The sequence below is a fragment of the Meriones unguiculatus genome, chromosome 3 (assembly GCF_030254825.1).
Source record: "Meriones unguiculatus strain TT.TT164.6M chromosome 3, Bangor_MerUng_6.1, whole genome shotgun sequence".
Lineage (NCBI taxonomy): Eukaryota > Metazoa > Chordata > Mammalia > Rodentia > Muridae > Meriones > Meriones unguiculatus.
In genome coordinates, this window is record NC_083351.1 from 168275059 (window position 1) to 168287862 (window position 12804).

Sequence of the window (12804 nt, forward strand, 5' to 3'; positions counted from 1 at the left end):
TGATTGCTGCTGCCCATGAAGAGCTAAACGTGGTGGGAAAGACAGATACATCATGGTAGTTGCACAACTCTGAAAGCTCTAAAACCCATCAAATTGTTCAATTTGTTTTGGTTAATTGTATTATTTATAAAATTGGCCTCAGAACTGTTTTAAATAAACAGCTAGAACTCCTGTTTATTATACAAAACCAGGAAGAAGTGGCCATAACTCATTTCTGGAAGCATGGAAAGAGACTGCCAGCAATGTATGAAGTCTGAATTTAAATCTTAACAACAACAACAAAAAATTAGTCACTGTGGTAGTACATGATAATTCAAACAGAAGCCACAGAACAATGTCACAGAAATAAGAAGTGTGTGGTTTCTCCTTCCCCCATACCTTTCTCCCTCCCTCCTTCCATGTGAGACACACACACACACACACAAACACACAGGCGCATGCACATTAGGAGGGTTATTGGCTGAGCAGGTAGGCAGAGGCCATACATAAGTGAGCCTCTGGAAATGGCCAGTCACTGGAGGGATTTATTTTAATGAATTGCTTTAATGCGTGATCAGATTTGTTTTAGAGAAACCCACAGGCAGCTGTGACATCAAGGATAAGTCTTTTTGGGGGGCGGGGGTAGCGAGCGGTCAGAATAACTCGTGCATGGGTCTCTGATCAACTGATTGTTGATGTAAAAACAAACGAACACCAAGAGCCAAAACAAAACCGTAGACGTGTTTCCAAAACGCCAAGCACTGTACTGCTCGCTGAGTCCTAACTGCACAGCCTCCCGGCAGCCGGAAACCGTAAAGCAGATTGATGAAAGATTAACGTTTGTCTGGCGTTGTGTTGAAACCCCCTGTCCCGCCTTGCGTGGTGGCGAAGTTTGGCGGGTTCTGTTTTCTCTTTGCTCTCATGGGGATCGAACTCAGGGGCTCGCACGTGCTAGCTTGGAGCAAATTTTTCTTACATTTCAAGAAATAAGTCTTAACAAGGCTTGAAAACGTAGCGGAGGAAGCTGGGGATACTCGAAGGTTTAAGACTTTAGGCAGAGAACTTGGTTCCCTCGACTTAAATGATCGTTCTGAGTACGCCTGCAGGATCAAAAGGAAAAAGAAATAAATAATTACAGCGTTTTCAACAAAGCCATTTTTTCCTGAAGATTGATAAGCTTTTGTACCGGAACCACAGGAAACGCAGTCCCAGGCCAGGGAACCGACAGGAGCCCCGCCACGAGGGCACTTCAGCCAGGTCGGTCCCCGCCCTGTTCCGCTTCTCCTACCAACACCTTCCCCCTTTGCCGGCTTCCGAGCGGAACCTTTTTCTCTTTCCCAGGCAGTTGAACCGAGGGACCAATTTCATCAACACAATCCGGGACAGTCAACATGGCGGCTGCCGTAAGATGTCTCAGGAGAGGTAAGACCGGCAGTGTTCTTGCCTGGAAAGCAAATCTAGAGCTCACTCTCTTGTTGCAGCGGAGTGCACGGCAGATTCTTGTAGGCACAGGTCATCTCAGGGTACTCGAAATGCCTCCAAGCTCCTTCTGGGCTCCACAGCCCAGAGGGACATCACTACTTAAAAGCTACCCTTAACGCAAGGTTTCTCTCTTGGAACAAGCAGGTCACTCTGAGGGTGAAATGGGAGGGAAAATACTTAGACACTTTTTTCAGTTAGGGGTGAGGAATACAAGGCAGGATTCTGACCTGTGTGTGGGATAGGGAGCAGGTTCAGTGTGATAAGTGAGTCCTTAATGATAAGGGAAAGGTGGTATACGGAGTGTTTACATCTGAGTTTAAATCTGAATCTTGGAGTGTTTGCTGCTGCTTTATGAAAAAAGATGATTCCAGTTCTTACGTTTACAGAAGTTCTCTAAAACCATGATTATCATTTGAAGACTAATTCTGTAGTGTTTCTTTTTCAGTAACAAGTCAAGTCCAATCGCTTAGGATGACAGCCCCTTTAGTACCACGCCTTCTTATTTTTTGAGGACTATGGTCATAAGTATCGTTGTCCAGTTAAGTCAGATCTTTAAGTGGATGAAACAGCCTACACTCCACTTTAAAAGGAAGAAACCTATCCATTTGGTGTGGAGTAAAATCATCTATTAAATGACAGGGAAGAGCTGAAGCTTGTGAATTATTTTGTGGTGCTGGGTGTGGAATCTAGGACCTCCAGCAGGCTACTAGTGAGCCATACACCTAGGAGTGCTCCAAACTTCCCAACAAATGCTGCCTCCGTTTTCTCTTTGAACTGATGTCAGGAAAGTTCATTGTCAAGATCAGCATCCTTATTTAGGATAGTTCTTAAAAAGTTAGGGGTGACAAGAGATCACCACACACCCTGATGACGACTAAGTAAACAAACCAGAATATGTTATTACTGAAAAGAAATTGAGGGTATTACCCTCATGTGTGATAGAAATCACGTTAGAGAAAGGTCTGAAGATGCTATTTTTTTGGTCACTTTCTTTCCAGGATACTTACTAACTTTCTTACTATTTCACCTGTCGTCCTTTTCATTTTAATTGATTGGTGATCTTCTCCCTACTCTGTTTCCTTCCAGTGTCCTAGCATCCCATTCTTCATTCTCATCTCATCTGTATCCAACATGTTTTTTTTTGTTTGTTTGTTTTGTTTTGTTTTTTAATGTGAATTCACTCCTTTAGTAGCCTCATCTGTTGTTACGTCTGTTAGGTCTATATCTTAATAGCCATCAAATATTTACCTGCAGTTGGGACCTCTTTCCTGCAGTTCATTCTTATACTCATAAACAAACTAAATATTTACAGAAATAGCTTAATCATATTACTCTTATGCTCAGAACTTGGAAAGCTTTCCCCAAGTTCTTCCAATAGCTTATAGCTACACTGTCTGTTTTGTTTACTCATTATTGAGTACTTTAAATATGGCTAATATGAATTCAGTGTCATATGCACTATAAGATTTTTTCCTATGTATGTGTACATAGTGTTTGTGTTCACATGTGTATGAGTGCATTGTGTGTGTGTGTGTGTGTGTGTGTGTGTACACATGGAGGCCAGAGTTGCAGTTGGCCCTCTTCTGCCAATTGTTGTCTAGTCTGTTGAGGCAGAGTTTGTCACTGGACCTAGAGCTTGTGGATTCCCACTGTATCCAGAGAAGCTCCTGGAGGTGGGAGGTGTTGCACTGTGCTTATTTAGCATATATGTGGGTGCCAGGAATCCGACTTTTTACCACTCATGCTTGCATGGCAAAAGCTCTGTGTACTATCTGTCTTCCCCAATTACCTTTCGTATGAAATCTATCTTTACTTTAAAAATGCAAACAACTTTCCCCCTTCTTTTATCCTGCAGTTCTTCTTTCTATATTTATTGTTCTTCTCTCCCCACTAACCAGAAACACAAGCTCCACAAGGAGAGGGATTTTTGTGTTGTGTTCACTGATGTTTCCTAAATAATTAAAAGCATGCTCAGTGCACATTTCATTGATACATTTAATGTTGAATGACTGAATTATGGATAGTTAAAAAAATGAAACAAGGGGCTGGAGAGATGGCTCAGTGGTAAAGAACACTGTTCTTCCAAAGGACCTGGGTTCAATTCTCAGCACCCACATGGCAGCTCACAAATGTCTATAATTCCAGTTCCAGGGGATCTGATACCTTCACACTGATGCACATAAAATAAAATAAATTATAAAACAAAACAAACAAACAAACAACAACAACAAAATGCCAGCTGGGCCCAGTGGCTCATGTCTTTAATCCCAGCACTTGGGGAGGCAGAGACAGGCAGATCTTTGTGAGTTCAAGGCTAGCCTGGTCCACAAATCTAGTCTAGGACAGCCAAGAGGAGGAGGAGGAACAAGAAGGAGGAGAAGAAGAAGGAGAAAGAGAAAAAGAAGAGGAGGAAGAGAAGGAGAAGGCCCCCTCCAGTGAGAGTTCCTTTGCTTTGTTGTTCCTTACACTATTTCACCGTATGGCTCCAGTAACTGAAAGAGGCTAAGAGTATCTGAAATGGGGTGAGCATGTGGGAGAGTTGAGTTAGATGAGGCTCACTAGATAGGGTTAGAAATAACTCATGGAGTTCTCAAGTGACAATTTGCCTTGTTCACTGAGCCAGGGTAAGACATCCGCCTGGTTATTATTGAAAGTAGATGATGGAACAAGTTGGAGACCAGCATAGTAATTTGGTGGTGGTCTGCTCTACAGTGTTTATGTGGGTCGGCAAAACCTTGGTGATAAGATCTCTGAGAGAAGATGAAGTCTAGAGAGCAGCTGGGTAAGAAAACAGTTTAGGATTGATGCCTGCAACCACTAACCTCTCAGTAGCTACTAAAAGAGAATGAAGTGACAGAAGAGATGGAATAGTTTATATCTCCTTGCGTAAGTCTGGGGGTACAGGAGATTTTAAAGAATGAATCTAGTATATTGAGTAGTTGAGGAAGCTCTGAGGACTATTTGTCTGTGGTAGCAAATGAGGTGATCTACTTTGACTGAATGAGTGCTCTCAGACAGACACACTTTGTCTAATGGGGAAATGTCTAATGTAGTGGCTTTTGTAATTGCTTTTGCTCAGTCTGTAGCAGTTTGATTACTGTTGAAAATGTAAATCTCTGGTTCCTACTATAGGGGATTCTAAATAGTGGTTCTGTCACTGGGTATTTTTTGTGCAGTGTGTTTGTGTGTACCCATGGAGTGTGTTATTTCTCATGAGTTTTCCATCTTGTTTTTTAAAACAGGGTCTCTCACTAGGACCTGCTTTGTGTCGATTAGTCTAGACAGGCTAACCAGCAATTCACAGGGATCAGCCTTCTGTTTATGAAATTACATGGATGAGCCACTATGTCCAGCATTTTACATGTGTGTTGGAGGTTGAACACAGGTCCTCATGCTTGCAAGGCAAGCACTTTACTGATAATGAGCCATCTCCACAGCTTCAATTTTTAATTTCTAAAAAGTATATTCAATAAGCAGTAGTTTTTAACAAGACTTGTTTATTTTTATTATTTATGTAGTGCTCTGCTTGCATGTGTGTCTACATGCTAGAAGAGAGCAGCAGATCTCTCATAGATGGTTGTGAGTCACCATATGGTTCCTGGGAATTGAACTCAGTACCCTTGGAAGAACAGCCAGTGTTTGTAACCTCTGAGCCATCTCTCCAGCCCAAGCAGAAGTTTTTTAACACTTAGTTCAACCATTTTTTATTTAGTGCCTTTGGGTCTTATTTGTGAAACCATTTCTCCCCAAAAGGCTATAAGAACATTTTTCTCTATTCTGAAAGGTTTTTAAGTATCACCATTCACCTGTGAGTAGGTATTTCTCCACTCTGTAGTAGGGCCTTTGATGAGTTATTGCCACCATTTTTTGTTTTACTAACCTTCCTATATTGTACCACTACCAACATGTGGAAGCACTATAGCATTATAATGTCTTTTTTAATTATTGTTTTTCAGCATACAAAGAAATGGGTTTCACTGAGATATTTCCATTCATATGCAATTATACTTGGCTCTTCCCTCCTCCCCCCATCTTCTATACTACCTTCTCTCCTCTCCACCCCTTTTTATGACAAATCTTGATCTGGTAGGGCAGATTTCTCACTTTTTTTTCTGCTTTAAAAGAACTCAGACAACTCTGTAAATGTATCATCGTTAAAAATGAATAAATAAAGTAGAAGTTATTAAAAAATCTAGGGGTGTATATATATATACTCCCTGTTAATAAAAAAAAATCTTTTAAGCTTAAATTAGATTAAGGTAAAAATAGATGAGGGCGCAATGGCTCATGCCTCTAGGCACACGTTGCCTGTGGTTTAGTCCAGCCTGGGCTACTTAGTGAGTGTCAGCTCAGGCTAATCTACAGTGAGCTCCTGTCCCAAACAAAACAAGTGAATGGAAACAGTTGTTAGATATTAGATGCCTCACCTTGCTTTTAGCTTCTCTAAGTGTGATTTTTGTACTCTGTCTTTCTTTTTAGTGCTGCTGCTTATGGAACACAGGGCCTTGCCTGTGCTAGGCCAAGAGCTCTATCACTGAACTACACCCTATCCCTATGTTAGATATTTTGTATGTTTGTATATGTGTATGTGCTTGCATTCATATGGGGATGGGGACATGTGGGCACTGCACGTGTAGAGGTAAGGGGACAGCCTTATGTTGTTCTTTATACACCTGTCATCTTTGTTTGAGACAGTTTCCATTGGCCTGGAACTTCCCTGGAGTTCAGGCTACCCCACAAGCTTCCAGGGATCTGCCTGTCTCCACTGTCCCTGGGACTGTAGTCATATGCCAGTACACCCGGCTTTTCTGGGGAGATCCAAACTCAGATTCTCTTACTTTTGAGGAAGCCCCAATTATTCCATGTAAAAAAAAATCCCCGGCCCCCATTATTGCCCCCTTTAAAGGTGGTTAAGAATCACAAAATATTACTGATTTTAGAAGGTAAAAATGTGTGAATCTGATTAATGTTAATATTTTGTTTTTTCTTCCAAGCCTTGATACAACATCAAAGGCATAGTCTTTCCAAGATGGCATACCAGACACTTCTTTACCCTTGTTCAATAAGCAGTCTCTTGCCCAACAGACATTTTGCTGCTGCTGCTACAAAGTAAGTATTTTTTTTTAGTTGCTTAATTTACTGTTAAAAGTTCTGATTGAAAAACAGAGTTCTATAAAGATCCATAGTTGTGAAAGTTTGTTATCTGTGCTCCTTTGATCTTAGTGTTCTGAAGGAAAGGGAAGATTTAATAATAGCAGCTTATGAACATCTTGAGCTAATTAGCCACCACTGTCATTTTAAGCTGTTGTATTATGTTCATTTTAAGAGAACAAAATCAAGGTATCGATAATTTCTCAGTTTTGTTTCTCATTGCTGTAAAACATCCTGCCGAAGTTACCCCCAAGAAAGTGTTTCTTTGGATTCTAATTGCGATCTACAGCCCATCATTGCAGGGCAATGTGACGGTAGGAACCTAGCCTGTCACATGCACAGTCTGGAGCAGAGAGTGAGTGTGTTTTCTTTCCTGTGCTTATCTGCTGTTCCTTTCATTCAGTCCGGGGCCCAGCCATGAAATGGGTGAGTCTGCCCACTGCACTTACCCGGCTAAGAGACTCACACAGATGAGCACAGGCCAATACGACCCAGCAGACTCTTCACTGAGACTCTTCGCAGTTTCGTTCAGTTGTTAATTAAAATTAACCATCAAAATGAGATTATAGAACCAGTCCAGCTCAGAAGACCGGTACATATCAGAATAAGGATTTGAACTCAAGGAGTTTAGTTCTGAAACTGTGTTGGTTTTCTTTTGTTTTGTTTTCCTACTCTTTAAATTACATCCTTTTCTCCAAGGTGTTCTTTATAGTTAGATGTTAAAAGATTTCCAGTACTAGAATTAGATATTGGGATTTCAGATTTTCATTGTTCATTGTGTTATGTAGAAATACATATACATATATATTTACAATTTTTATGTAGAATTGCAACATGGAAATATAAAGGGATGAAATTTGTTAAAGGTTGGTTTTGTATGAAGTTAGAACTCAGTGTTGTTCTCCGTTGATGCTACTGCTGTTGAATGGAATGAGAGAAGGGGACTGAAAAGGAATTGTTGGCTGAGCTCTCGGACTTAAGGCTTATGCCATCTGTTTGTTGGGCATAACAGTAATTGGTATTTTTCCCAAGGACATTGGTATTAGTGCAGTGTAAAACAGAGTATCATCTTTTTCTGAATGTCTTTTTCCCTAATGTCACCATTTTTGTAGTTTAAACAAATGGCTGAGGGAGTAAGTAATAATTAAACACCAAAGAGCTATAGAACATTAACAGTTAAAAATTATAGAATGCTATTGCTATATAACAATTATAATTGAGCACATGTCATGTAATTGTTCATTCAATCTTCGTAACAGTTATGAAGTATGTATACTATGATGAGCATTTTCAGATGGAGAAATTGAAGGCCAAAGATTAAATTTCATGTGGGTGCTTAGGAATCTAAATTTCATTACTCATGAACAGCATGATCCAGGAATAACTCATTACAGTGTAACCCAAAGTTAGGCAGCGTGGGTGTGTTGGAGGGAAGACTTATTGTCTGCCTTCAGAACTGTTATCCATTATGACTAGCCTAAAAGAGTAGAGTTGGTGGCGTTGGAGAGTCTATCAGAGTTCAAGCTGCAGAGTCAGAGCGTACAACCCTCAGATTATAGGATATCCAAAATGAAAACTGAAGTGTAGGACACTTTAGGGGGAATTTGTAAATTCTAACTATTTAGCATCTTCTTACTTTTATAAACTTAGCCGGTGTAGTCTCTGTCCTCTATACATCAGGCACTGCGCAAGGTGCTGGTGCTATGAAGATGGGCAAGCTGTTTTGTTGTTCTGCCCTTGAGCATTTTAAAATGAATTGGAAGAAACACAAACAGTTGCTTTTTGTCTTTAAAAGTAATTCTTTTAAATGAGTTAAAACGATAAGCAGTTAGAAATATGTGAAGGTTAGATGGTGAGAAGTAGGTGACTTGTTTAATAGAACAGGCTGGCCTCGAACTCACAGAGATCTGCCTGCCTCTCTCTGCCTCTCGGGTGCTAGGATTACAGACATGCATCACCACTGCCTGGCCCCTGCAGCTGTTCTTTATCATTCAGTTGTAACAGTATATGCTTTTATAACTAGTGTTTCTTGTTGTTTGTAAGGGGTGGTACGTAAAGCAAGCATCTGTGTTGTTGGTATGGCGCTGTCTAGCTCTAATATTTAGCTGTGTAAATGTACTATAATCTAGATAATATTCTAATATTCCATTAACATAAATGACCCCATAGTAAATAATCATGTATCTTGTCATACACAGTGGAAGCATTTGAAGTATAACCTCGGAGAAGTAGAATTCTTGGGTCAGAAGCTATACATATTTACAATTTTGATCCGGTTACCCACAGTTACTATATTAGTTTGTATTGGCTAGCGCACTTGTCTAGCATGTGGAAGGTCCTGCATTCAGTCCCTAGTGCCAAAAGGAAAACAGGAAAGAAACAACTTGTCAATTTTACTAGCAAGTGTTATTAGAATGTATTTCTTTATGTTTAGCATAGTCAACTCCACTATCTTTTCATAGGTAATAAATGGAATTGTTATTTTTAACATGTTTAAGAGCCATTTCTATGCTTTCTTTAACTGAGCACTTTTTTGTTCATGGGTTTTGTTGTTGATGAGTAGGACTTCTTAATATATCATAAACTAACATAGATCTGTGATATATCATCCCTTTAATGTAATGTCTATCATTAGAGGAATGGCACAAGTATGATAAAATTGCTGGTGGAAGTTAAATTCTATCTGAGGGACAATAGAGCAAGAAGTGTTTGAGCTGCATCTTGAAAGTTAAAGTTTTGCAGGAGAATTAGGAAAAACTGTGTCAGTGTTGCCAAGGCATGGAGGCAAATGATAGGAACATAACTATAACTTAATAGTTTTGTTGTTGTTATTTTGTTTTTGAGACAGGGTTTCTTTGTGTAGCCTTGGCTCTCTTATACTCACTTTGTAGACCAGGCTACCCTGGAACTCACAGAGATCTGCCTGCCTCTGCTTTCCTGAGTGCTAGAATTAAAGGTGTGTGCCCAGCTAACTTAATAGTTTTTAATATGGCTTAATATGGATGCATACAGAACTAGCAAAAGTAATTAGAAAGGAGGCTTTCTTTGGGTGTGACAGACAAGGAGCTTAGCAATGCTGCTCTTCCTGTTGGTGCTGGAGATGGAATCCCTGGCCTTACACAAGCTAGGCAACTGCTCTGTCACTGTGCTGGGACCCTGCACACTCCTTTGGGTGTGAATGGTGCTGCTTGTATTCTGACTTTATGGAAAAGTTGGAGTAGTACAGGTTGTACCAATTTATGTCCTACCCAGTAATGAATGGAAAATGCCCAGTTTTCCATAGTAGAAGTTACCAATTTTTGGGTTTCTTTATTTCTTGTTTACATCTTTGCTTATTCTTCTATGAGGCTGTTTTATTTCTGCTAGGTGGAAATATTTATTTATTAGGCTTATTATTTTAAGAACATTTTAAGACATTCTCATTTGTCCTCTAGAAAATTCTTATTATATGTCATCCCCAAGTTTTACTGTATACACTTTGATGCTTTTTTACTGTCCTAGGCATAGGAAATATGCCTAGGAAGTTATAAAAATTTGTCATATTTAGTAACTTGATGAGATGTGTTCATAATTTTAGTTGTAATCTTTATTTTTAATTCTGATGCATTGACATCAGCATCTCCTAAAAATAGTTCATGGAGTCAAGATCTGAGCCATTGTGGTTCTTCTCTTTGTCTTTATGTTTTTTGTTTTTTCAAGATAGGGTTTCCCTGGGTAGCCTTGACTGTCCTGGACTCCCTTTGTAGACCACCAGACTGGCCTTGAACTCTCAAATCCCCAGTCTGCTTCTGCCTCTGCCTTCCTGAGTACTGGGATTAAAGGTGTGTGCCACCCACCCAGCTTTTCCATATTTTTTATTTTAATTTTATTATTTTACTTCCCAACCAGTTTCCCTTTTCTCCTCCACTTCCAGGGGCCCCTTCCACCAAATCCACTCCTGTTTCTTTTCAGTAAAGGGCCAGCTTCCCATGTAAAATATGTGCAAAGGGCCTAGGTCAGCCGCGTGTTGGCTCCCTGGTTGGTGGTTCAGTCTCTGTGAGCCCTATGAGCCCAGTTTAGTTGATTCTGGGTTTTCTTGTGTCCTTGACTCCTGTGGCTCCTGTAATCCTTCTTACCTCTCTTCTTTGTGATTCCCCAGGCTCTGCCTGTTGTTTATCTGTTTCCATCAGTTGCTTGTTGAAGCCTCTCTGATGACAATTGGGTTAGATAACAATCTGGACCAGTCATTGGCTGGCCACTCCCACCATTTCTGTGTCACCTTTACCCCCAGCAGGACAAATTGTAGACTGAAGGTTTTGTGGCTGGATTGGTGTCCCAATTCCTCCACTGGAAGTTTTACCTGGTTACAGGAAATGGCCATTTCAGGCTCTGTATCCCCATTGCAAGGAGTCCTAGCTAGAGTCACCCTCATCAATTCCTGGGAGTTTTCATTGCCTTTGGTTTTTAGCTTGTCCTAGAGATGACCCTGATTCCAGTTGTCTCTCCTGGTACTCTCCTCTGTCCTCCCCAACCTAATCCTTCCTGTTTCCATCTCCAACCCCCCCCCCTTTGTAGTTTCTTGATTTGGTTTGGTTTGAGACAGGGTCTGTCTAAGTAGTCCTAGGTGGTCTAGAACATGCTATATAGACCAGGCTGGCCTTGAGTTCACAGAGGATTGCTTGCTTCTGCTTTATGCATGCACTGGAATTACTGTGCTTGAAATCGCATGCACTGCTCTGTCGTTCCGAACCCCTGCACCCTACTGATGTGCAAGCGTATATCTTCTGTCTCCTGTAGCAGATCCTGCTGCTGCTGCTGCTGCTGCTGCTGCTGCTGCTGCTTCTCTTCCTCCTCCTTCTTCTCTTTCTCCTCCTCCTCCTTCTTCTCTTCTGACACTCGCACATCTGAGTCTGGTTCTGTTTCTCTCTTGACAATGGGGTTCTTTTTCTTGCTGCTTCTTGTATATTATTATTATTATTATTGTTATTATTATTATTAATTAAATACTGAAATGTTCTGTGTAGAATAGTTAGGACTGAAGTAAATAGATTTTACACAGCAAATAGGTTGTCTTTTATGTGTCGTGTTGAACCAGTGTAGTCAAGGGCTGAGCTAGGTTTTGGTTTTGTGGTTTCCATGGTTACCACCAGCCAAAATATCTGTGCAGTTACTTTGTGCTTAGTATGGGGTTGGGTTTCTGGGTTTTTCTTGGTGCTGTTTCCTGCTGTGCAGCTGCAGCTCAGCAGGGGCTTGCCCTCCCCTGGCAGTAGGTTATTGTTGCTTATTACTCAGTGCTTGCCTGGCTGGAGATGGGTGGCAGGAAGCAGTCTCTGCAGTCTAGATTCCCAAGTTAGGCTTAGGTAGGCTCCTTGAAGTTGGGCTCTGCCGAGAGGCCTTTGCACACACTTGACTTTTCTCTGTGTCTCTATCTACTGCAGGCTGTGGGGAAGTTCCTGTCCTCCCTCTGAATAGTCTGGGCCTACTGTCTCCTGCCTTGACTCTAGAGGTAGACACTTTAGTGATAGTTCTCTTCCTCTCTACCAGAAACAGTGTTTGCCTCGGCCTTGTCTTCCTGCCTGCAAGAACTACGGAGGCTCTCTGGTCTCCAGCCTGCTATAATCTTCCCTGGAAGCACCTGGTGGAGGTGTGTGGCAAGGCCTGTGAAGGAACTAACTCCAGGTGTGCAATTCCAGAGGACTTACACTTGACACACTGACTAGCCTCTCAGGTCTTTCCTAACTGCTTGCCTTTATCTCAGATTCTGTCACTGTGGCAACATGAGAGTATGAGGGGGCAGATTTAGGCCACTGGGTTGCTCTGTGGTGGGATCCAGAAAAGTTGGAAGTTTTTCATCACCCCTCTTTCTCTTTGCTAGTGCTCTTCCAGCTTTTGCATTTTAAGTGTAGCAGGACTGCATTTAGTTTAAAAAAACAATGAATAAATCACTCTCAGAGATGTTAATGAATTTATCTCATATTAGCTTTAAGCATTATTATTTAGCTCAGCTTAGTTTTAACAAAACAAAAAAAACTTACCTCAATGTAAAAGATCCTTTTGCTTTTGAAATACTTGCATTGATCTCTTAGGGTCACAGATTTTCAAGTTCTAAAGTGAACTTCATTATAGCACTGTTTTTTTTTGTTTGTTTTGGTTTTTTTTTTTTTTTTTTTTGTCTTGTTTTGTTGGATCTGACTATGTTTTTGTAGTTAGAGG

At 40.8% G+C, this 12804-nt stretch overlaps 1 protein-coding gene across 2 annotated transcripts in view; it reads left to right on the plus strand.

Annotated features, from left to right (window-relative positions):
- The first annotated feature begins 1097 nt into the window (after positions 1–1097).
- Positions 1098–12804, plus strand: part of Mrpl1 (mitochondrial ribosomal protein L1) — a 57975-nt gene continuing 46268 nt past the window's right edge. The window contains exons 1-4 of one of the 2 annotated variants that reach the window (XM_060380976.1): positions 1098–1236; positions 1321–1401; positions 6456–6570; positions 12136–12270. In XM_060380976.1, coding sequence (XP_060236959.1) covers positions 1371–1401; positions 6456–6570; positions 12136–12270 — 281 coding nt within the window. In that variant the 5' untranslated portion in view covers positions 1098–1236; positions 1321–1370. The remainder of the gene's footprint in view (positions 1237–1320; positions 1402–6455; positions 6571–12135; positions 12271–12804) is intronic. The other variant, XM_021649215.2, reaches the window with a different exon arrangement.